Source organism: Fulmarus glacialis, unplaced genomic scaffold (assembly GCF_000690835.1).
Source record: "Fulmarus glacialis isolate BGI_N327 unplaced genomic scaffold, ASM69083v1 scaffold10203, whole genome shotgun sequence".
Taxonomy (NCBI): Eukaryota; Metazoa; Chordata; class Aves; order Procellariiformes; family Procellariidae; genus Fulmarus; species Fulmarus glacialis.
In genome coordinates this window covers 1-26,349 of record NW_009204877.1, presented here as the reverse complement: position 1 = coordinate 26,349, position 26,349 = coordinate 1, and the positions used below count along the sequence as shown (strand labels likewise).

Genomic DNA, 26,349 nt, shown 5'->3' with positions numbered 1-26,349 from the left:
GGAACAAAATACACTTGTTGCTGAGGCTGGGATATTTCTCAGTAAAATACGATGTGTTCTTCACAGCGGGAATCCTTCAGCTTAAGGGGATGAAACATAAGGAGATAAATTAATTCTGCTGCATATGTAGAGTACATTGTATTACCCAGCTGATATATGAACCTCTTAGATTTCCTTTCAAAGGTGATAGCCAGGATGCCAAGCTTTACAGGAACATGCACCACCATAAATGTAATTGTGCTTTTTCATAATGAATACGCGCTGCTTAAGGGGAGCAGAATCGGCCTGAAAGAATCACGTTGCGAGTTTTGTTGTGCCTAAACAAAAAGATAAATGGATGGTCAGCTTTAAATTCATCTTTGTGTTGCAGAATCCGATATCCTGGTACCTCTCGGGACTCGCCACCTTGTTCATTTACTTCCAAAGAGATTTTATGGATGATCTTCGACAAAACCACACCTTTGCTCTCACACATCTCAGAGAAATCTGATGTGCTCTCATTGAAGACATTTGTCATGCCCAGGCTTTCTAGAAGTGGCTTCAGGTCATGATCACCTTCCACGCTAAACTTTGGAAGAAATACATTCACTTTGGTGTTGGCCATCATGCTGGGATTGGTCCACTGTAATAATGTCTCGGGGGTGAGTGCCTTTTCCAGCTGAAGACAGAAAGGAATGGAGGAAATTAATGAGCAGTCCAAGGAAAGAGAGAGAAAAAAAGACCATTCCTGAACTTCCCATTCCTATCAAGCCCCAAAAAACAAAGTCCAAAAGGCTACCTTTGCTTTTGAATTCACAACTGTAGCATTCAGGGTTAACATACTCTCAGTCATATTGATGCAAGTATGATTTAATCCATAGGACAGGCCTCCTGAGCAACGCCACTGAACGCACATGCTCTGACTATTAGCCCCTTACAAGCTTTTGATACGCAATCACCTCAACAACTGTATGAAGGAACCTGAGAAAGACAGCCCCTACCCAGCCTACACCCGGCCAATTGGCAGATCCAAAAGTCTTGATTCCTGACCCTACACAGTAATGAAATTGCTGGTATTTGGGACAGAAGTCGACTCCAAGTCCAGAGCCTGATCTCAATCAAACATGCAGCTGTTCGAGCAATGTTTTAAAAACTGTGGGGTGAGGAGGCAGAATCGAGGCCGCAACAAATTGGTATTAGAAATGGCCTCACTTGCATTTTAAGATACGCGTGTTCTGTAATTTACTCCTACCTATAAATGTACCTTAGAGCTGCAAGGGCAGAGTCCTCCTGCCTTGAAAATTTATGGCCAGTTGCAGCAAATTACAAAGGAGACTTGCGTGATCATCCATCTCTTAATCCTTAAATTTTGAAGAGAGGTGAAAATATGTTCTATAATTTCCATAGAGAAATGACATAAGAAATAGTTGTTTTTAGGAAATGACCTATTCTTCTTCAAATTTTTGTGCAATTGTAATAAAAATGGCTCTTTTTCAGACACCTCTGCTCAAAATTAAAACCTAGAGAAGTGTAAGACCTTAGCAAAAAAAATCACAGATATATGCCAACTGAAAAAAAAGAGGACACCAGAGTAAATAAAGTCAGCACTACTGAGTACCCGGTAAGTATGAGTTTAAGCACTTTACTATAGCAAGAACAAAAATCTTTAAATGAAAATTAATTTTTTGGGCCAGATTTTCAAATAGATGCAGATTCCTAAAGTACATCATGGGCGCTTCTGCACTTTACGCTGCCTTCTGTGCAGGCCCTATTCAAAACAAAGTCTTGTTCACAACCTCACACTAGGCCACAGTGGAAACTATGATGTCACAAATATGACATCAGGAACAGAGAAGCAGAATGAGAAGGTAAATTCAGAGGAAACTTACTTTCTGTTTCTTTCTACATAGCGTCTAAATAACAAAAACCTTCCATAAGCATGCGGCATTACAAGCGGGCTGTTTCCAAGGGAAGCATCATACTAATTTTTTTTTTCTCTCACCTGTTCCAAGCCAGTGGTCTCATCTTCAATCTCTTTGGGCAGCAGAATGAGCATGCTTATATGTTTGTTAAGGCATGGAAGCTCGAGGATGGCAACATTTAATTCTTTTACATAGCCCAGGCAAAAAGTAGCTTCCAGATTCATCATTTGCACTGGTTTAGTTTCAGTCTGCAAAGCATAGAGGAAACAATCTAGCATTCCTTTTCATTCACAACTAAGACAGCAAGAGAGAAAAGTTTGTAAGCTGGCATGTAAGTGGTACATTGAGTTACCATCAGGGAATTTGTTGGCTTTCATAGGCAATGAAATGAGCTTTAAGAGACTCTTATAGTGAAAGCTGTTGGCTCTCTACAGTAGGCAGCTTTCCAAAGAAAAGTGGAACAGAAGTCTACTTAATACAATAGCAACATATTGGGGATGTGCCTTAAAAGAGAAATTTACCTAATATCGGTGGCCCTTCATGCCTGTTTCACTGAGTGCTACAAACTATACCGTCTACAGGGCATCGTAATGCCAGTAAGTGTAAAGCACTGAGCACACCTCAACAGTGAAGGTCAAGCTGTTCATATGAATAACTGATATTTTTGTTCAGAAGCTGAAACAGAATAAGAAGAAATTTCAGGCTTACCTAAAGCCATATGTCTTTGGTTTTGATGAATGAAACAAAACAAAACTCTTTATTTCATAGGGAAGATTTACAAACTGTTCTGTTCACCTGGAAACTCATTTTAAAATTCAAATTCAGTAGAAAAATGTTACTTTAGGGAAAAAAAATTGAGATGTTTCACTTAAAAATTTTATTGTTTATTGTATAATTTTAAAAACTTCTTTAGCTGAAACTGGTGGCTGATGTGGTAATTTATGAATATTTTCAGTGAACCTGAAACTCCAACATTTCTCATACACATACATATATATATACACACACATATATATTTGGAGTATAATCTCTTTATCTCACAAACGTTGCCCAGCTTTGTATCTTGGTTTAAAGCTGCACAATATTCACCGCTGGCCACAGATTCCTGAAGGCAAGAGCCATGGGTGCTGCACCCACTTGGACCTAGTAGCTAAGCAGGGCCGATACGCAGAGGGCTGCAGTCCTGAGCCTGTCTGTAAAGAGGGAGATTGATGGGGTGCCATCCCTGGGGAGGAAAGCACAGGGCCAGGCACCGAAGGACACCTCGTGTACAGATGTTTCACTAGCTCTGCGACCATGAGACATGCAATGTTTTGTGCTTTACCCCTGCTGGTTTTGGGATGCAGCCTCTGGTACAGGCTACAATCTCTTGGAAGCAGCTACCCATGAGAATGTGCAGCCCCTTGTTGCAGGCAATGGCGGCTTCTCGTCACTTGTGTACTCAGCTGCTTTTGTCTAAATATACTAACAGGACAGTCTGTTTTCACACTCAGCCTTTGAAAGATGGATGTGAAAACACCGGCTAAGTTTAAAACAACATGACAAGCAATCTGGTTTAGGGACCCTCGCAACAGCATATACGTTTAGATAAAGAGTCTAAGAATGCCATAGTAATAATAAACATTTCCCATTTTCTCTTATTGGGATTTCCTTTGCTCAAAGTTTGCATTTTATTGAGTGGAAACAGTACTCTCTTTTTTTTTCAGAACATACCTTGTTGACTTTAAAAGGACATTCTTTGATCTCTGCCTCTGGGAACTTCTTCATCCAGTTTGTGACAAAATAAGCTGCATTAACTAGGAGGATCTGAGTCTGGTCACTTACACTATCCTCATTCAAAATATTCTCCATTTTGCCTGTGAACAGGTTTAAGCTGGTTGTTAGTTCACCAATACATTATCAATCTATCAATTGCTTCAACTGAATATGGAAACACTTCACTGAATTGAAATGTGTCCTGCACCTCACCAATAGGAGATTTTAATTCTAATGGGAAACTCCAAAAAGAAGCACTTACTTAAAATTGCAGTTTAATGTTTGAAATGGGATTTGGGATCAAGACAGATCTTCCAAATGACACTTTTTTCTTGGCTTATATAGCATAGAATCAAAAACATGTCTATAGTTTTTGTTTAGTATCTTAAAGAAAGCACTGAATTTTCAGTGAAATTTAACAGGTGTAAGCGAAAAATCGTTTGTCATTTGGAGAGCCCGACTTGAAGGGAAGTTCCAGATTAGCAGCTACTCATTTCTAGAGTGATAGATGAGAATAAACTAACCACAATAACAAAAAATACTGCTCTGATTACGGTTCATAACGAAATACTGCTACGGACTTCAAAAAGAGTATGAAAATGTTATGTCCCCCTCGCTATGTTTTAGACCTGTTCAAGCACTGCCATAAAAGACACTGAATTCAGAGCACTGGGGAGGCAAGTCCTGCCTTCACACACGAATTGCACAAGGTGCTTCCCCACGGGCACCTGTGCCAGCCTGGGAAGGACCAGGGGTGACTCACGCACCCATGTTTTCGAATCTGTACCACACGAGGGCAACAGGCAGCAACCGACCCCAGCGCTACCTGTGCGCAGGCTGCAAATAGGCTCGGTTATGGGTGCTGCATGCTCGCACGGGCCAGGGCTGGACCTCTGCCCCCCACAGGCAGGGCAGGCTCTGCCCGGGGACCCTCACGCTCACGGATGTGCATCTCCTGGGACTCGGCCCAGCGGTTGGTGGCTCAGCAGTACTGCGGGAGAAGCGTCCGCAGCCCCATTTCCACAGGAAGGCACCTCCAAATAAGAGCCGCACATCCACCTGTGGCACCCTTACTGACAAAAGCAGCAAAGCAGCTGAGCTGACTGCACTATTAATTAACAGCCTGAGTCCAGAAAATACTTCCCATTAGAATAAAACTTTTAAAGGAAACCACGGCCTGGGTTCCACGTATTGATGTCAGATGTTTGTGAAGCTTCACAGCCAGGAGCTGTCGCGCACTCAAACTCTCCTGCTGCAGTCAAAGCTGTCAGCAGCTTTCCCCAAGGCTAATGCAAGATCAGTCTCATATTTCCACCTTCAGAAATGCTGCAGTAGTAAAGTTAGTGATTTCAAAACAGGCTGACGTTGCTAATCCTCATGAATCCAAATAATAGGTCTAGTCCCATTGCTTTCACTATGTATTTATTTCTAAAAGCATTAGTAAAGAGGTGTCACGAGGACAAAGATCTCTTTCTTCAAAGAGGCAACGAGCATCCCCAAGGTTAAGCTGTACCCACCATCAGTTAGCTCTGAAAGAGATTTGTTGATCTTCTGTCGGGTTTCCTCAGTTTTTTCTTTGAACTCCACTAATTCCAGTTCAGATGGAAAAGGTCTCTTTGTGGAGTTGACAAAGTCCTGAAAGACACAAGTTACCAAAGTCATCCTTGGTTAAATGCCATCCATTCAATGGCTCTTTACACAGCCCGCAACATCAGCATCCCGAGCTTCACCACGGGGCAGCTGGGGAGTTTATTATGATGGACCGCTACCGAGTAACAGCGGGTGACAACCAGGATGCACAGCTGCATTCAGCACGTCGCTCCCAAGGGTGTCTTCAGTCCGGGGGCGTTACATCAGCAGGTAAAGTAACTTTGGTATTGCAAGAGTGAGCAGGTTGCCAGAGTTTGAAAGGATAAACCAACCCCCAGTCCAGACCTGGGTAAGAGAGAGGACTGAGATAAAGGCCACGGGCTGCTCACATCATGTCTGTCCTTGCCAGATGAGACGTTTATTGCTGTGGATGGGTATTGGCCTTTGCTGTAGCAGAGGCTGAACAGCAGGCAATCTGATTACAACATCACTTAAGCACGTTGAGTTTTCTGAAACATCACTTTTAGGCTGATGCTGTCCTTGCTTGGGGCCCTATTCAAAGGCAACTTTGGGGAAAAAAAAAACCGCAACATTTTTCTCAGTTATTTGTAAGGTCCATAAGTTATAAGGCCAAACACCACCTTCCTCACCTGCGTTGTTTCAATAGCCAGGCTTCTGCCTCCTCAGACAGATTAAGGAAACTACAGTTCATGCAGTAATTACTTGGGTGTGTGAACTGGACACACACTTGCACCACCAACTTGTTTTAAAACTCCTTTTCACTCATACTTACAATGCAAAGACCTTGATGTGGCACAGAAGTTATACTGCATTCAAAACCTACTGAGCCTACTGACCTAAAGCATATTAATGATAGAATTACAAACGTTGTAATAGTTGCACAGCTTGGGGTCAAGCAGCACACTCATCCTCCTATAGACTTCCATGGCAGCAGAGAATATTATGTTGTTCATCATCTGAATCTAGTCAAGTAACAGCCAAAAGTGAGAGAATTTATTTTAAATAACATTGAAGTCTGACACCATAACCCATCAACATGCTGGCCAAGCAATTCATAGCACCGGGGCTTTTCTGCAGTACTTACTGTGGTAGGATTAAGAGACTTGTCTACAAAGAGCCGTTTGACCATTTTCAGTGCAAAGAAAGAGCTGAGCTTGGAAACATCTGCAGTTACTGTTTGAAACCCGAAAGAAACATCTTTGACATCCTGTAAATGGAGTACCTGTTAAAAGAACATAATGAAACACTGAGCATCTTTTTTTAATTTATTATCTAAACATCTAAATATTCCTAACAGCTTAGCAAAAAATAATGCTAGTTTGTGACCAGAGCTGTGGCTTTTCATATTTAAGCTAACAACACAGCCTCTTGCTGTTGTTACTCAGAAATCATTTATTTCTTTGACATCCTCACATAAATCTAAAAACCTGATCCTACCAGAACTTTAACCAAACACGCACACTCCTTTACTGTGAGCAGTCCAAAGAAATCAATAGACCTGTTCGTGCTGGTGATGCGGCTTAGTTGATTAAAACTCTGTAGTATGGAGTCATAATGTTTTCACCAAACTTACATTCCTGTCCAAAAACCTGGAGCTTTTAAGCCAGATAAATGAGGGTCCCAGTTAGTTTCCTTTCCAGAAGTGGGCTACGCCTTTAAAAATGCTTAATAGATCATCAAGTTTTCTGATTGCTGTGACTGACACATGACATCACACGATATTTCAGCAAAAATTGATCAGATAACTATGTCTGTTTTGGTAGACAAAGTATGAGCTGGAGGTAGGGCTGCTGACCCACACATGGCCACATCCCAGCTCCTGGGAATGACAGGTCCAGTTTCTAGGAAGTTTTGGGGTGACCTAAAACTCACTGCTTTTAGGCACCAGAGGGGAGAGGTTCCTGCTGGTTTTGTTTGAAATAACCCTGTAAATACGAATTGAACTTCTATGCCTGCTTATTACAGGGTCTTCAGCGGTAGCTGTTTCATTACAGGCAATCTTTCTCAAATTCAAATAGCAACCTTCTTTTCCCTTTGTCCCTCACTCCTGCTCTTTCTCCCTGAACACACCGTTATCTTCCCAGACACAACAATTTGCTGCTCTGCCTTAACCACCCTTCAGTGTCCTCCCCTCTCCTTGCTCAGCGGGAGCAGAAGGAAATAAGCTCCCAAGGACACAGCAACAGCACATCCCTCACAGCCAAACTCCACGGCCATTTCCTCAGAAACAACTTTCTCAACCTACTTCCTTTTCCTCCAACGCTTTTATTTTTCAGTATGTTAACTGCAGAAAACAATTCTGCACCTGGAAGCTATGTTTGGGGAGAAAGCTATGCTACTACAACTTCTCTACCTGGGACAGCTTTTAGCACAAGTTTGTTAACTGATATTCCAGAGTAAGACTGCCAAGCTGGCTCCTTTAGTATCTAGTATTTAAAACCCAAGCATGAACTCAGGGGCAGGCAGAAGCTAGAACAGACATGCAAAATAGGAGATATTACATTTTAAAACATACCAAGTTCTCCTTAGTATCTGTAGCCAGCACTTTTTATATACCACTTGAGAAATATGAAACATAAATGCGCTTGTGTAACAGAACTCCATTTATAGATGTGTACATCAGCTTATTATGGGATGGTTCAAAGCAAATTGCAGACACAAGTGAAAATGAAATTAAGCACAGGTTAATGCTTTGAACTGTCCCATTAGAAACCTGGCACTTGAATTTTGAAATGGTGAGGAAGCTGCAAGGTGTCATTTAAATTAATTTAAAAAAAAGAGCTAGAGTTCATTTTTAAAATTTTTTTAAAAACGATCCTGTTTGGAAAAATCTGCAAAGCCAAGAAGACCTTTGTGGATATATTGCTTTGCACCTCTGTGAGTAGCACAGGACTCATTGTAATCTGTGGCATGAGCGGGGGCAGAGGAGGCTGCGCTCGGGGGTACCTTCAATGAATGAGGAAGTACAGGGAGGAATTCCCAAAGGAGGGAAAATGTATTCAAATATGTAGAAGGTCCCTCAGAGCAAGGTGATAATCAGCATATAAATGCATACTGAATTTGCTTTTTATTCACCTCTAGGTAACTGCAGAAACCGTGGGCATCCTCGCTGGGATAAAAAGGAACTACGCAAATCTCTGCTCACAGGGAGGCAGCAGAAGAGGCTGCAAGGCTGCCTCCCTGCATCACAGAGTGAGCTTGATAAACTGATTGCATCATGACTGCCATGCTGCATCGTGGTGTTGGAAACCCCTCGAACACATGAGCTGCTTGTAAGGAGAAACATTCACGTTGTGCCCTCTTCTACTGCATTAGCCTCCTCTTAGCCGTATTGCAGGAGAAAGGGGAAATGTCAGTGACAGGGCTGCTAAGCATACTTGCTGCTGACAGATAATGGCAAAATTATTTCCATTTCTATAAAGCTTAGGTATTCTTGAATAACGAAAAAACAATTACCCAGCAAATGCACTGATCTTCATTATGACTTGCAGCCACAATCAACACTACGCTAAAAGGAGACAAGCCTTTAACGCAACTGTTAAGGACTCTGCCATGTCCCCTTCCACCTTGTACGCGCTTGAGAAAGCTTTTTCTTTATGCCGGATTTTCAACCTCTTTTGCTGTGCGGGGCCATGGAGTCTGGAATCATTCAGGAATTTTGGATGGATGGTTTGCAGCCTGGCTTACAAGGGAACCAGACACCCAGCAGAATATTAACAAGAATAAGTAAGAGAACCACCTCCAACAGCCATATAATTTTGCAGCCACAGAACAGGATGCTGACAGCTTACCTGTTTCATTTGGTCTGCAGTATCACCTTTCGTAGCTTTATATGCCAGAGCCAGAGACGTTGAAGTACACAGTGGGGCAAAAATAATATTGGCTGTTTTGTCCTTCTCACATAGTTTTTTGAACATATCAACTGCAAAGGCAGTGTTTGCTAGTTGCAGAGCGTCCATCGTCATTCTGAAACAGAAAAGGGAGAAGAGAGATGATTCACAGAGTATAATTCTACCTCCTGCTGCGGTGGGGCTGGGTCAGAGCCCTGATTTCCTTACTGAAGGAGGCTGGACACCAGTATGGGAACTGGGCAGCTTGAACCTACAGCGAGAGGAGGGGAGGACCTGATCAAGCCCACTCAGCTTCAGAGCACACCAGCAGCTCCTGAGGAGCAGGGAAGGTCTCATCCATGTCCAACCAAGGAAATGTGAGTGGTTCAGTAATAGCCATCATCTTCAAGTGACAGCTGGCAATGCCACGTGTTACATGGAGCCAGTATTACCAGGAGCACTTGAGGAAATCTGGGTAGGTCAAGGTGACCCACGCATATTGAGTCAAATTGGATCACATATGAATTTAATCTGTTTTTAATTGATACTCTTAAAATGTGCCAACTTACAAGGTACTTTGCCTATGCTCTGGGCTCTCCTGACTCTCAGACAGGCCTTTAATAATCTTTCCTGTCTCTTGCTTCATGGCTAATTGTTCATTAAAGCTTTAGCTTTGGTACATGTCCTTCCTCTAAGGGATGATTCCCCATTCTCCCTAGCCTTGCTAGAAGTCTCCAGAAAGCTGTCTGGTCCTGTAGGTTGAGACTGTACTAGAAACTTAAAGGAGGCCTTCTAAATAAATACTGCTGTGTGCCCACTCATCACTTACACTGTTTTAACTGCAAATATTTTCCTAGCCGTTCTTAATAACTGCAATTGCCACAGGGCTGTTAGATGATCCGTGCAGTCAGGAATGGGAAGGGTGGTGCCCAAGGGTCAGTTGCAGTCTATGCTCTGGGAAAGCCAGAGAGTGTTCCCATCTTCCAGACTGCTTTCACATACCTGAAATTGCACTTTGGTGTAAGCACGTTCGTGTAGATTCAAGCTAACAAGGGTGAACCACAGAATTTCAGTCAATAGCACAAGTCTGGCTTTAGACCAGCAAGCACACAGAAGACGACCCCTTTGGCATAGTGAATTTGGCACTACTCTGCCCCCAATATCATGTATCCCTAAAAAAAGGGCAATCTGTTAAAATTAACGTCAAACAGCTCCATCAAAGCTATTGACAGAGAGAGAAAGGAAATAGAAAAGATGAATATTGGGAGAGACTTCAAAAGGCATAAGATTTCACACAGAACCTAAAAGGTGTCTCCAGCAATTGCTCACTCCAGGAAAAATGGCAAAATAGTGGAATAAATATGGTGTGGAGGGATGATTTTATAAGGTGTGTTCTTATCCAGACACATACCTATCTACATTTGCATTTCAGGCTCTGACATTGAAGATCTAGGGGTCCTATTTTATCCTGTTATGAAAAGGAAAAACAGTTATCTCTTACATTGGTAGCAAGTTTGCTAATCTTTTGAGAAACACCTTAAGGACAGGGATTTCTCTCCAATAACTGACTACTTAATACTGCAGTCTCAAACATTTATTTGCCTAGTTCATACCATTTGCATTCTAGCCAAGGAAAGATCTCACTGGGTGAGAGCAGAAAGTTATGAGAAGACGGAAAGGGGAAGAGAGAACATATGGGCAGGGAACTGTCTCCAGCAAGGTACCTTTTTTGACCATTCATTCTCATCCCGGTTTGGAAAGGCATTTTGAATTAGAAGAATCTCCTATTCGAGTGCATGTGTCATACTGCCCAAACTTAGCTGAACATCTGACACTACTGTACAGAGATGCTGTGGAGCAGTTGTGGTACTTGACAGCAGTGAACGACTTCCAAATAATCTGTGGTATTTATACATTTTTATGGGAGTAACAGAATGGGTGTATAATTTGCCTGCGACACAATAGAGAAAACACTTTGATTTACTCATAAGGCCTGTTTGATTAGAGAAGGCCGTTTACAAAATAAATGTCTTTATTTTTATTTTAATTAACTTATACATGTTCTTGGATCTATTTGGTAAGGCAACTGGTTTATTTGGCAACTGGTTTGTTTCAGGCTAAAAGATTCTGTATAAAAGGTTACTGAAATGCATTGCACAATCTAATTAAGTAAAAAAAAAAAGATGCTGGCATAAAACCAAGGCTTTTTCAATCCATGTTTGAAAAGCACACCTAACCAGCACTGCACTCTCGCAAAATGTTCTGACTGTTGCTATTGGCACCAAACTGTTTGCTAACAAATCCCTTCCCACTGGAAAGAAAAAAGGAATTTGTCTTGAAGAGGGGAAACATTAAATATATATCACTGAAGAAAGTTATCCCCACATAAAAATATAGAGGAGTATGCTTCGCAACATCTAGAGGCTTTGCCAGAACCCTGAATTCAGAATGGATCTGGCCGGACTTGTCCATCTTCCAGTAGCCTGGCAGTGCCCAGCAGCTGCTTGGTAAAGAGAGATTATCCATGTGAGATCCCATTTTACAGTGTCAGCAGGCGTCTAGCTGATGTCAGAGTGAGGTTCAGGAAACGCGTCTCAGAGATCTCATGGGTGTAAAGGGAGAACTAAGCACCAGACCAGCACTGCAACCATCTACCTCATTTACGTAGTCACAATTTCTCATGCATGAAAGCATCTAATTACCAGAAAAGTCAAGCTTGCCAGATACCATGGGCTCAGCACACACCTTAAAGGAGGGGAGCTTTGGGCAGAACAGTGGCAAAAGACAGTTAAAACAAATTTGAAGGATTGAGACTGCTGATGAGGGAGTAACTTAGAACAAGAGGAGCAAAGGAGCAAATGTAAAATCATCCTTTAAAATGCCTCTCTGCAGTTGCTCATCCCAGACGTGCACCTTTGTGCCTGTGCATGTCTTAAATAAACTCCTTTGCACAGGCTCCCTATCTTATCTTTCCCATTAACTCAACCATTCACACATGAACGCACAATGTATACGTATACTTTGTCTCCTCTCTCTCTCTCTGCCCCCCGCCCCCAGCTAAAATTTGAAGATTTGGGGCAAGTACCAACTGCCCAGGTATTTCTTACTGAGGAGCTGGTGGAAAATTACCCAGGGAACCAAGAAGGTGTCATTCGAATCTAGCACCCTCAAGAAGACAATAATATGAAGAATCTCACAATGCAGAACGAGGCATGCAGTTCAGCTGAAAAAAATCTTATTTGCTAGTGGGGTAGAATATCATTCTTTAGTACTGGCTGACCTGATGTTACTCTATTTAGGCCTCTGGATCTTCCTTACAGGCTAAAAATCAATATGCAATCATAACTGCTTAAAAACACTTCTTGTTCCTTTCTGGCTTAACACTGCAAATGCTACGCTGTCATTCTAACGTTAGTATTTTCAGTTTTATTGGCAAACTTAGGGTGATTTTAAGATTTGTATGTGCTACCTGTGTTTCGCTTCCTTGGGTTGCAAGAGATTCAGAGTAAGAAAATAAAACAGGAAATTTTGCAAAATTGAAGCTCTTCTTCCTCATGCCAGTGCAAAGCTGTACCAGGGCTTAAAAACTCTTCTTTTCTGACCTCATTGGTAACTCTGATACTGTTCACGCTGGATCACTTTCTACAAAGTTTCGATGTTCCTTTCCAGTAAGGAAAACGGGAGGTATTTTGTGGTGAACCTTTTATTTACCTCCTGTTCATCTAGTAACTGCTCATACTCTCACAGCTTCTTTTGTGCTGAGTGAAAATATTTCTGGTAGTGGTAAAGCTCTCCATTCTTATAGTCTCTTTCTTTTAGTGCAACTATTGAAATAACGCCCATTCAGCGCATTTTGTTAAGAAAAAAGCTCAGTTTCGCCGTTAACCTTGAATGATGGGCTGGATAGCAAAGAATAATCTCTATTCCACCATCTTTTTCAACTGCACCTGGTCAGTCAGGTTTTTATGCTCCATTTATTAATGATGTATGATATTTAGGACCTCATGACATTCGTATTCTTGAAAAGAATTTACTGTATTAAATATTACAAAAATCTTAAATCTCGTTAAAGCCTTGAGCATCCCAAGCCTTGTGAGTCCAGTAAGCCGGTTCCCGTCAGGTGAGAAGGGCTGGGGCTCCCAGCGAGAGGAAAGCCCATTGGTTGCCCATTAGCAGTCTTAGAAATCAGACGCAGCTCCTGAGTCAGTAATCACAGGGAACCCTCAAACAGGGAGGAGTCGAAAAATTGGAAAGGAAATTTTAAAAAGGCCTGCTGTATGGATTCTTGCTGAGTCCCTCCTTTCCCGGGAAAGCGGTACGTCAGCATTTCCAGAGAGGCCCGCGGCACTGGGGCATCTTCCAAGCACAGGTAGCTTGTGATCCACCCAGCTTTGCTTAAAACTGTGACTCCGCCACAGCGTTATAGAAACACTTTCAGATACAGAAGGGAGCTGAAAGGCTACTGAACCAGTTATAAAAAAACTGACTAAAACTTGTTTATTGGCATAAGACACTATTTTTGCTTAGTCACTCTTGAATGCAACAACAACAACAACAACAAAACAAAACAAAAAAACAACAGAGAGGCTTTGTTTACTATCTGCTTACTAAGAGAAAAGCTAAATATAGCTTATCTTCTAAAAATATAATCAGGAGAATAGCAATGTCTGTGTGGAAATGTCTGACAAGTCAAGTTAGCTATACGGTAGGGATAATCCCATAAAGCAGAACAAGTACTTATTTTATTCTTATCTTGGTTAAGCGGTCCTTCCAGGAGAAGACACCTGTGGCAGATAAAGCATGGGCAATGCTGGCCATCCAGTGCTGGGGGGGGTGTATTGACTTTACAGCTCAGGAGCTGTGAGTGCCAGCGCTGTAGTCTCTCCAGTTCAAACAAACTTCCACCGAGAGGATAAATTATATGAAACAACCCACATGCATGTTTCACGAGTCAGGCATTAATATTTGAAACTAGCTCAAGCATTTAACATGACCCCACTTCAGCTCTTACTCGGCAAACACAAAATGTAAAGAAAATAAAAGACTTCTGTGAGCCTTTTCTTCTTACTTCTATCCAAATGACAACTATCCACCTGGCAGACTACCTGGCTACGCAACAAGGACACAATTTCCTCTGAACAGACATTTCTTTGAGGAACGCAAGACATCAGACTGATGTGGGATCAGAGCGTCTCGTATGGTTGAGGAAAAAGCACAGTCAGCAATATAGCAGGGAAAGTCACTCCAGGAAGGAGAGAAATGAGCCACCGCAATATGCTTTGTTGTACCTCAATAGCCAGTGAATTCTTCAAACTAAAAGGTCACACTTAAAATAAATCGGTAATTACTGGACCTAAGTTCCTGCCCTTCACTTTAAACAAGTGCGGATTACTCACTTGATTAATAATTCAAAGAAGAGCAGAGCATACACACCTCTGCAGAAAATGAGAGGAATATTCCTCTGTAACAGAGACTTACAAAACAGTCTAACTCCTACTTTGACATATGGAGCATTTTCATGGCATCATACACAACCTGCTTTTTCTCATATGGGGAAAGCCATTTGCAATAAACCACCACATTTTAATAATTCCTAATGCCCTTGCTGTCTCACCTGCCAGATCCTATTCACCACTTCCAATGAAACTTTTTAGGGGGGAGAAATATAGCCTAGCAAATGCAGCAATTTGGGGATGAAACCAAAATGTTGTAGTTTGGGAAGGCTTTTTTGCTCCTTTAATTCCACATGACATCTTTTTGTACAAATTTCCTTATCCCAACCCCTCTACGCGATTATGTTTCACGATGGAGACTTGTTAACTATTAGTTAGGCATGAATTAAAGTAGCAGAGGAAGAAAAAAATCTGTACTTACTTTGCAAGGCTATAATCCTGGTAAACGAATCAATGAAATGGGTACAGCACGAAGAACTAGCTACCCGTGGTGAAACCTTGCCGAGCAGAAGACTCTCTTAGCTTGCCTGCTCATTGACACCACTCCCACTTTCCCAACCTTAATTTGTGCACACACACACTCCCTCTCACTCTCGCTTTCTTTTTTTTTTTCTGCCATTAATCATTCTTCATGGCAACTCCTACATTGGAAGAGCAAAATGATTCACACCAGAGCTGTCTTTGCCTGCCCAGCTACTGAAGACAACAACAAGCTCTGGCAGGAAAGAGCAGCCTGTGTGCATTGCCTTCAGCAAGAGCAGTACAAAAGGCACAGACAAGAACGAACGAAGACTACGAAGGAGAGAATACAGGAGTGGATGAGCAATTAAAAGACCTTCTGAGCAAAACCAGTACTCCAAGTTACATTGGAATTGCCGCTATTTGCAGAAAAATTGTAATGGTGAAAAAGATGCCCAGGAAGACGACCAAAATGAGTAGGAGTGTGTGGCTGGGCGCTTTGCATCTGCATCTGCATTAAGACAGTTTCTTAACTCTGCCTTTGTAAGGGGCATATGTGTGTATTTGGTTGTCTTAAAAGCCCTAGGTCAGACTGGAGTTAACACTCAAGGGAAAATATCTGCCCTTCTTGTTGCTGTAATACAAGAGCTTCGTCCCATAGGCAGCCAGGTCCTCTGCAGGGGAAGCAGCCAGAGGGGACATCCCATCCCTTCACCTCCAGGACGGGGACCACTAGGTTCACGTCATATGGTCCACGCTACTACTGATGAACATGACAGGGTGGGGGAAGAAAGTGAGAGGGAGAGGTGATGGTGCAGCCCACCAGGTCTATTTTTATTTAAAAGATGTACGCAGTCCTTAGAAAGGAAGAGGTGGCCTGCCCCTGTTCCACACCATTCTGCGGTTGGGCAGCTGAGCCGCCTGCAGTGAGGAACACCAGCAAGTACTCCCTGGGAAGCCATGGCTACACTTTGGTCCCCATGAGGAATCGGTGTGCCACACCGCAGGCACAGCTCAGGTTCACACCCCAGTAACCCCAGGTGGCCCTGCATACTTTTAGGCTACAAAAGGCAAATGCAAGGTAATTGAGTTTGCTTTCAGGTTTGCAGTGCTGGTGAGCCCAGCTGCCCAAATGAAAGGGCTAGGAAACCAAAGGATGTGTTTTCACTGACACGGTGCCTCCTCGGTGACAGTGGGAATGGAGGAGCTGTTATCTCCTTCTGGAACGACACGTTCCTGTGTTGCTTTGAGCATAAATCACGCCACGCCACGGCGTCCTGATCACGTCCTACCCATGTGTCCTTCCAAAAGGCTCCTGAGCTCTTATTACCCAAAGGAAATTATATTTTACTTTCTGCTGTGATGCAGATGGGGTTCACCCTCCATCATTACCAGACAGCAAATTTAAAATCTGTATGCTTTGCTGTGAGTGAATTCATAACAAAGACAGGGTGTGGATATGTTTAAGCAATTAAAATAAGATACAGGCCAGCCAACTAAACTGTGCCATCTGGGCCATCGTTGTTATGTATCTAATTATGCCTTCTGTAAAAGAAATTTTGATGAAAATCCACAATAAGGTTGGTTGCCAGACTTTTCTCAGATGTCTGCAGGTAATCTACAGCCAAACATCGCTGTCTCTGCAGGAGCAAACTTTCCTTCAGACCGAGGTCTACCAAGTATGGTCACTGTGAACTGGCTCAGGAGCTTCTGGATAAGCTGCAGGGAAGTGGACAACAGCCAGACTGCCTTAACAGAGACAGCACAACCCACCAGATCCATTTCCTTGTTAGTGATAGGTGGGAAATACAGATATAAGTAGGTGCATCGGTTTCTTTTAAAGGCTGGACGGTGGAAAAGGGAAAGGACTCTACATTGCCACACTGGAGGTGTGTAAACATCACTTACCCTCCACTAGATAACTGCTCTGTGATAGCTGAGGTCTGGCACTACGTAGCTGTACAGAATCCTTCAGCCTGGCCTAGTTACTGCTGAGAAATTAATTATTTCTGGTCATGGTGCCATGAAACTAATAATCACTGCTGCAATTGTGATGCTTCAAATGAAGGAGTCCACACTGGCACTGGTAACTGAGTGGCTCAGAAGGCAGTCCTGCTTCCCCTGAGAATGGATATTCTGGGCTCATTTGCTGTTGGAGGTAATGTTAAAATAACTGTGACTTCCCAGTACCTTCTTATTCATATTTATGGGAATTCCTGACATATGACTGAGTCTTACTTATAGCCCAACCAGGAAGATGTGGAAAAGCAGAAGATGCTAACTTGAAAAGTAGAAGATGCTTAACCTCAGGTAGTTGAGGTTTGCAAGGGATAAGAAGCATCTCTTTCTCAGTCTGACTGGCTGACAACTACTTGCATCAGCTTCCCTGTCTCCTGCATTTACCTTTCACTAAATTAGTCTTGTTCAGTTTAATCTCAGAGTATTTTCAACACACACCTATTACGACCTGTATTTCTATCACCAAGTTAAAAAAAAAATAGAATCAATAACAGGATTTTTCCTTATCAAAAAATCAAAACTGTTTTTAAGCCTCCTGTGAGTTGGACACCTCCTACTGTGATATTATCTCAGAAAATAAGGTAAATAAATAAGGTAGAAACAATGGGTGTTTGACATGGAACACTTTGAATATTAAAGTCTGAAGCCTTGTAACACAGACAAGTTACAGTCTACTGACAAATTAATAACTGAGCTCTTGTCCTCACTCTTCCAGGTCTTCAATAGCCCAAGGAAAAACACAAACTAAGACCTTGCTGGACACTAGGATCCAGCAGTTACGTATGTGTGTCTTCACCTATGAACCAGCAAGCCGGACACGCTTTGTTGCAGAAGGGATGCAACCAGCCAGGTGACTCTGTTGTTACTCAGCCTGCTTTCTGCCCCCACTCCCCGGCTCCCCTCGCCACTCCCTCTGAACACCTCCTCGGAACGCTGTTCCTACATGCTGCTGGAAAGGAAAGAAAAACAGCCTCCTTCTCTCCGCTCTTTGGACAAGCTCATTTGGGGGGATATTCCTGCTGCTCAACACAGCATGAAGAACTATTTCAACTATTTCAGAGACTCAAAGCATCCACTGTAGTCTTTTTTTTTTTTCCCCAAACTCACTAATGCTCAGTGCACGTCTGATTGCAATTAATGCTGTCATGCTTTGGAGGCCATACGGGAAATCATACACAAGTGGGACTGAATAATGAGTAGAACAAACTGCTGCATTCTTTCTACGCTGCCAGACATGAAAGGTCTTCTAAACAAGTTACAGCTTTCACAGTAACCTTTGGATCTTGCAAGGAAGCCAATGATAGGAGATCATTTGTACACTTTTATTTTGATTCAGTGACCTACAATTTTAACACAATTAGAAAAATTCAAAGGGTAAGACTGCAGTGTCTGTAAACAGGTATACACAGCAGAACTTTTCGTATTCCTCAAATAACATGGGTCTAGATTACTATTTAGCAACAGGAATAAGCCATAGCCAAAATATTTTTCATTTTCATAAGAAATGCTAGCAAAGATCAGACCGACAGTTATAAACCACAAGTTATTTTGAAATTAAAATAACATGATAGTAAAGTGTTATTCTATGGTTCCATTGAGAGAGACACAAACTGAACAGTAACAAGCTGTCTCTCTTTTCTCTTTCTTCCCAAGGCGTTTGCACTGATACGCATAAAGGATGGCATCACATAGCAACACACTGATTCAACATGTATGGTAGCAACACAGTTTTCTTCAGACACGTCTGCTGACGTAGAAGTATTACTCACCAGTGATTACTCCTAATAAGGGACAGGAAATTAATTTCTCATACTTACATGTGCTCACTTTTGGGTTTTTTTTAGTGAGGCTGTTCTGGACTGGGGTATACATTTCATTGGGAAAAAAGTGAAATAGGCAACCAAACAGCTGACAGCTTTCAGTGAGAGCAAAGCCTTTAATCTGGTGAATGGGAAATGAATGATCCTATGTGCTGGAATCAGGTTGTTGAGGATCTGGCTATTTTCCCTAAAGGCGTTGCTCCCAACACTTAGCACCAGGCATAATGCTCGGCGTAATACAAAAAAATCAGCTTAATAGATAAATTTGACTGACTACTTGGAAGAGCCTGTGAAAATAGCCTCGCAATGTGACTAGGAAGTCAAAATATAAGGGGAAATCCATATATGTAAAAGAGACAAAAATCCCTGACACATTATTCTGAAACTTTATCTTTTTCCCACTGTACGAAGACTAAGATCAACCTCTGTGAAACAAAAGCAGAGACACAATGCTTTGGATTAATTATTTCTCACTGAAGCATCTGTGATCCACTCCTTCCGGGAAGAAAAAATTTTGAACCCATCCCTGTGTGCACTGCTGGTGCAGGGTGCCATCTCATGGGGATACAGATAATATTCTTTTTCCTTTGTCACTGATGCCCGCAGTTACTGCACCAGCTTCCTTTGCCAGGCTGGAACTATGACTCAAAATCACCTGCCATACGTTTGTCCCAGAAAAACTGCAAACACACTCACATTTGTCATGTTTCCTCAGTCATTTTTTTTCCATTTAGTGATATTTTCAAATCTTTGAAGTGCCACTCCCTAGTATCGTTTAGGTGAATGGATTCGCCTTATTGAAACCACCTTACCATGGGAGTACTGTTACTGAGGATGCTTTCTCTACATATCCACAATTTATTGTGCTTGATTATAGATCTGTGGAGGACCTCAACTAGTGAATTATTGGCAGCACAATAATCCATCAGTAAGTTTCTAACTGAGCATAGGAGCAATTTTAGAATTATCCTCCTTCACCCAGCAAAATAAAATCTGTATGGGGGTAGGGTTGTTCCCATGACTAGATCAATGTGAAAACTCTAAAGAGAGAGGAGATCACATTGACATAAGGTAAATTAGCAGAAGTACCTTTCCCGAGAGAAGTAAAGGGACCAAGCAGCCCTCTCCCTCAGGCACCAAACTAGTTTTAACGCAGAGCTTCAGCAGTTTCTGTAAGGGATTACACGACCTTCACTGCCCACCGTAGCAGACCTGGACTCCGACACACAGCTTCGCTTCCAGCTCTGTGTTTGTATTACTCCCTTAAGTGTCTCCTTATAATGTACAGAGGAAGCAGGTATGAGAATTAGGGATTTTTTCCCCCTCTTTCTTTTATCCATTGTCATCAGTAGATGAGTCACTTTCTTCTGTAATCCAAGTTAGTTGTGTCTGTGTGATTAATGTGGGTGAAGGCACACACTTTCCCAGAGTTGCTTAGTGCAGTTTCACAGCCTGAATATATGCGTATTAAAAGAAAATAAAAGCTTAGAATCAATAGTTGCTGAAGATTTCACTGGAAATGGGTGTGCCTTCACAGGCTGAATTTTCTCCTGTTGTGTGTTTTCAGTGGAGGATGGAGTGAAGGCCTTTGTCGATCCCTGAATGCAGCTAAGATGAGGTGTGAACATGTTAATTCTTGCTTCTCCAGTTGGTATTTGGCAGATCTGTTAAAGGCAACCAAATCACAGTGTGCATTCTTATGCACTACTTGAAGGAACACACCCTGCATGTTTTCTGTATGATCAGGAAATTATAGAAGTTATACCCGCAAACCTATCTTGACTTCCAGATGTAAAATTTACAAATAATAGTCCAAAACCCAAGCTAATGTAAACTGATTAGTGCCCATGAAAGCAAGGGAGCTATTCCCACACTCAGCAGCTGATTCAGCTCATACCACCACTAACCCAGGACCGATAGACTTGCATCACAAAATACACAGAGAAGAATATTATATTAGCCCATAATAGGAAAAGTATAAAAAAGTTGTAAATTGTAAAAAATTATTTTATATTTTACAAAAGGAAGTGCTAGGACTTGATAATTTTTCACTTTTCCTTTTCACTTTCCCAGTTATATTTAGCCAGGTGATAGGTAACCTACTGAGAAGTAGCTTTCTTCATTCCTCCTGAGATCTAATGTTCCCATTAAGCTCTATGGGGAAACTTCAGAGGATACTGCATGCATATTCCGGCAAGCTAATAAACTTATTCGCACAATAACATTAACATTTATATAACAGGAGTAGGACGTAAAGATGTAATTAGGGCTATAGGAATTAGTGGTAATGCAAATACCTATCCATCTGTCTGTCTAAGGTCAGGGTTCAAAGCCCACTGTGAAGGTGGCTACCGACTTCAGTGGGTTTTGGGTAAAATAGGGCAACAGACTGGTTAGTGAGAATTGTATTGAAAGGTGTGGAGAAAGTGTTGTGCACTTTGAAGGATTATAGACAGCTTATGGTAGAATAATAGCCTGGTTCAAAGAGCTTCCTGCTTAAGATGAAAATTATTCTGCTAAGAGTGGCTTGGATGAAGAGAAAGTTAAATGACTTCTCTATCCAGTTTCTGCTCCTTTCCATATAAGACCTAATTAAAAGGCTTAGGGATTAATAAAGAGGGACCTAGGAGGGAAATGCTAGCCCAGAAATCTAGTGCAGACTAGACTGCAGTAGCTGCACAGCCTGCTACTCCTAGTACAGCTGCTGGCCTTTGTTGATTGCGGGACTTCTTGTGCTCCTCTGAGCCTGCACGAGTGAGAGGTGCAACAGCAAGTCTCTTACCACTGCGGTGCTCATCCCCCAGCACACCACCATTGCATCTTCCGCATTGTGGAAAGAGGGAACGTATTGGCTGAAAGACACCTTGGATGGCCCCATTTCTTCCTACCCTCCCATGAATTAAAGAACTGTGAGAGTTCTTCTGTGTTTAAGGTCTTCTGCCGTTCTGAAGCAGAGGGCATGTTTAGACCCTTACTTCTTAAAATACCGTTTTGAAGAAAATGACAAGACAAACCACCATTCAGAAGAAAAATTATTTGAAGGAGCTGCAGTATGGTCTAGTCCCAGAACACTTCTCTTCCCCTTTATCTCCTTATTCATTCAGACTGCAAGTCATTCGGTAATGTTGTAAACACTGCTCTCTACAGTCACACAGGAAAAAAACACTTTGAATTTAGCACGAGAATAAAGTCTGCTGGAAGCATCAGAGGTAGCATGTCAGTTTTAAAACTTACTCCTGCAGTGTGACACTCTGTTTTGCAATAGCTAAGTTCAGTTATTCTGCCGTATATTGGAATGGCAAAAGTTATTCCCCTGTCATCTGTGTAGAGGCGTCTGGTAACACTTTTAAAAGTACCTACTGGAGCAGAACTGCTTTTCTGCTTCTCATTGCCTAACACAATTTAGACTTCTGGTACTCTGGCAACAGTAAACACTACAGGCTTTCTATTGCACAGGCGAGCAGATTCCTGGAAAGAAAATCTGCGTCAACTCACAGATTTGTGTCCTTTTAAGACAGTGAGATGCAAGCTGTGACAATCAGCTGGCTTGAACCCTTGCATAACACAGGCTGTAGAACTTGATCTACCAATTTTATGAGACCCATGATTTCTCTTTGGACTACAGCATATATTTTTGAAAAATCTGGCAGTGATTAAAGAAGACCCCCAGGTAATGAGAGCATCTACAATATCCTGAGGAGTTGTTCCAAAGATTCTACAGGTCATCAAAATCTTAAGGCAACATGAAGCAATCCAAATTGCACAGTCCAAACTTGAAGCTTTCTAAACTTGAAGAAATATTGGCTGGGGAATATTTTTTAATTTTTTTAACCATAAAATCTCTGAAGTGAGTAGGGCTGTAAGCCTATTAAATGCTGTGACTGTGAAGACATTTCATAGAAAAATGCTGCTACACCAAACTCAACAATGCATAGCACAAAATCCCTCCCTGAACTCATATATGGGTAGAAGAGTTGGCAATTCCAGCTGGCACAAATGGATATCTTAAATGAACATGAGTCAACCAATATAGCCCTGAAGCCACGTCTGCTCAACCGTGCATGAAGTCATCATGAAGAGATTTTATTCCATTCAATCTCAATGAATTAGCATATGAAATGCTATGCAGAGATGACCTAGGTGAAATGTTTGTCCTTGGCCTGTATACAGAATGCCAATATGAGTGTCCCTGTCTGGTGAGTTCATGATGAGGAAAGCCTCAGAAATCTCCAGACTTATGCTGTATAGGGCAAATATTACCCTCGAAGACAACAGAGCAAAGCTAAGAAAAATCCTGTTTCAGATTTCATTTTTGTTTCTGATAATTTCTGCTGCTACTCATGTAACAGTAGAAAAAGGTCCTGAAATTCACCTTGCTAAATGTTGTTCAAAAAACATAGAATAGTGGACTGTATATTTCACAATTTAAGAAAATGAGCTACCTTTTTATTTCTGTGCTTTGTCAAAAGATCAAATTTAAATTTTCTTTTCCAGGGAGGCACAACTAGATCCATTACTGTACTACGCCAGAAAATATATTGCCACCGTCCACCACAGACTTTGAATGTCTTCCCAGGGAAATGGATGAGCAAGACCAAGGTCTACCAGCAGGCTTCACATTCTCTCAAGCCAGACTGTAAAACTAGGAGATGGAAGAGGAAATGTTAGTTTTTGAATGCCAGTTTTGCAAAGTAGATGATTCATCCTCTGAACTTGGTTTAAACTGGATTCTTCTCAACAACATGTGGCCCCACGGCCCTGCCCAGCCATGCCAGGGCTTTGTCTGACCCCATTTCCCCTCATGGGGGCTGACCCTGACCCCCATCCATGAGCCCATGTCCCAGCCCAGCCTCATCTCACCCCCAGGGAGGTGCCCGATGCCCAGGGCTGGGGCTTAGCTGAGGCCAGTAGGTACCTATATTAACATCTTCAATATGTTTTATTTTCATTACATTTAGTTGCACACGATCATTATGATATGGATTCTTAGAATATGGTAACAGAGGAACTTCAGCACTGGGAAGTATTAGATAATGTGACTGTACTTGTCCCTCAAATTGAAGTAATACCCTTGACGTGACACTTCATTAGCTTCTCAGGAATTAATCTTGATGTCATTACTCAGCATTCAGCCAGTCTTTCCTTAGGCAAAACGAGCTGCAAAGTTGAACTATATAGTAGGCACACTGTATGAGTAAGACATAAGTAAGGAACGCAAGATTTAGCCTGTTATCTGTAAAGACACAGGTGCTTTTTCTGATTTTTTTTTTAATCTCATTCACATTTGCAGAAACCAGTTGTTTTTTCTGGAGGCTCAGAAGCCAGTTCAGTGTGACTGGAGAGCCATTTACTACTTACACGCCTGTGACGTACTTACTGCTTTAGACCTAAGTCTAAAAGCTAAATATAACATTACAGATTTGAAAATCATAGGTACAGATCACACAGCCAGAAATATTAGCGACAGGAACATATCTGAGAATACTCTGTCACAGTAATCAGAATGAGAAGGTAAAGACAGAAGGGAAACGATACCCCCAAGTGTCCTGGTTTCGGCTGGGATGGAGTTGATTTTCTTCCTATTAACTGGTATAGTGCTGTGTTTTGGATCTAGTATGAGAATAATGTTGATAACATACTGATGTTTTAGTTGTTGCTAAGTAATGTTTATGCTAGTCAAGGACTTTTCATCTTCCTGTGCCCTGCCAGGTGCGCAGGGGGCTGGGAGGGAGCATGGCCAGGACGGCTGGCCCAGCTGGCCAATGGGCTATTCCATACCATATGACGTCATGCTCAGCATATAAGGCTGGGGGAAGAAGAAGGAGGGGGGGACGTTCGGAGTGATGGCGTTTGTCTTCCCAAGTAACCGTTACGCGTGATGGAGCCCTGCTTTCCTGGAGATGGCTGAACACCTGCCTGCCCATGGGAAGTAGTGAATGAATTCCTTGTTTTGCTCTGCTTGCGTGAGCAGCCCTTGCTTTCTCTATTAAACTGTCTTTATCTCAACCCACGAGTTTTCTCACTTTTACCCTTCTGATTCTCCCCCCCATCCCACCCGAGCGGGGTGAGTGAGCGGCTGCGTGGCGCTCAGTAGCCGGCTGGGGTTAAACCACGACACCAAGGAAGTAGTGTGTTTTAAATAAAAAGGAAGTTAAAAGTAGACCAAAGGCTCCATGATGGCATAATCAACAGTGAAAGGGTAAAAAGGATGTTTTTGCCTCATGCTTTGAAGGTGGAATAAGAAAGAAATGGATATATGTCATTTAACCCCCAGCGTTTTCTTGAGCACTTCACAGCATCAATGCTGTGCTTGAATCCTGATGACAACACAGAAATCATCAGCTCTCCTGTCACTTGCCCAATTTCAGTTGTCTTTTGTGACAAACTCAATAAACCGCACTTTCTCCACCATCTCCCTTTACCGTATCATTTCCCAAAGCCTGATTACATGACTTAACCTTTCATACATCATGTCTTTTCACATTTGCAGTCGAGCCAAGGAGAACAGCTGTTACTGACCATGCCTAAAAATCGACCAAAGCATCCTCCAGCATGTGGATATACGAGGACACTTACCAAAATAAACTGCCAACCAGGTGACTTGAGGAAGAGGTTACCACAACCTTCCCAGGCATAGGGGTGACCGCGGATGTGCCTTTCACCCTCTGCCCAGAACAGGCAGCCCACTGACAGTATCGAAAAGGTTCAGTGAACTATTTTATTACAAAACAAAATCAAAAAGTGACACTGGAATTATTAAGTCAAACTTGCATTGTGGTTACTTGGAGGTAGTTGGAAGAATGGGGTTTATTAATCTAGGGAAGTTTCCCAGATATTCCTTTTGGCCCCAGAGGAATTACAGTAGCCCAGGGAAGGATTTGGCACTAATTTAGCAGACGTTCACGAACCCAGACAGCAAGTTAACTTCACAAAACTGGTTCATAATTTGCTATGTGTCCTGAGTCACTTCCTCCTTCACACTCCGTGGGCATCGCACATTACCCGAGTTTTATTACTAACCCACAGGTGAGTAACACTTGACTGCTCACGGCTGTGTCCCAATTTATGAAGAGCTGGTTCTGCGAGTTGGAGTGTTCAACGCTCCCACCAGGTTCTGCAGAAGACGGTGCCGCTGAAGGCAGCCAGACCTTGGGAGAGGCCGGGGCACAGGGGCAGGAAAATTTCTTAAAGTTAGCGTGAGAGGGGGCAAAATTAAAATTTCTTAAACTTAGTGTGAGAGGGGGAAAAATTAATTTCACCCCAAAGCCTAGCAATGATCTTTTAACATGTTAGAGTAGCAATACAAATATCACGCCAGCATCCTGGACTTTCATTTGGCTGTAAAAAAAAAAACAAAACCAAAAACAAAACAAAACAAAACAAACAAACAAAAAAACAACTCAAAAAAACCCACCCACGGAAAAAGAAAACACAACCACCACAAAAAACCCCACGCATGCGTAAGGCACCCTCTGCGGGGCGGGGCTCCCCGGCGGGGCGG

General features: G+C 42.3%; 1 protein-coding gene across 1 annotated transcript; it reads right to left on the bottom strand.

Annotated features, from left to right (window-relative positions):
* Positions 1-265: 265 nt before the first annotated feature.
* On the bottom strand, positions 266-15,106 carry SERPINB5 (serpin peptidase inhibitor, clade B (ovalbumin), member 5). The gene is made up of 7 exons (XM_009575160.1): positions 14,972-15,106; positions 9,059-9,233; positions 6,352-6,489; positions 5,174-5,291; positions 3,615-3,757; positions 1,982-2,149; positions 266-658 (listed from the first exon to the last, which is right to left on the bottom strand). Exons 2-7 carry the CDS (start codon positions 9,230-9,232, stop codon positions 266-268), a joined length of 1,134 nt encoding a protein of 377 aa, XP_009573455.1. The 5' UTR covers position 9,233; positions 14,972-15,106.
* Positions 15,107-26,349: the final 11,243 nt, after the last annotated feature.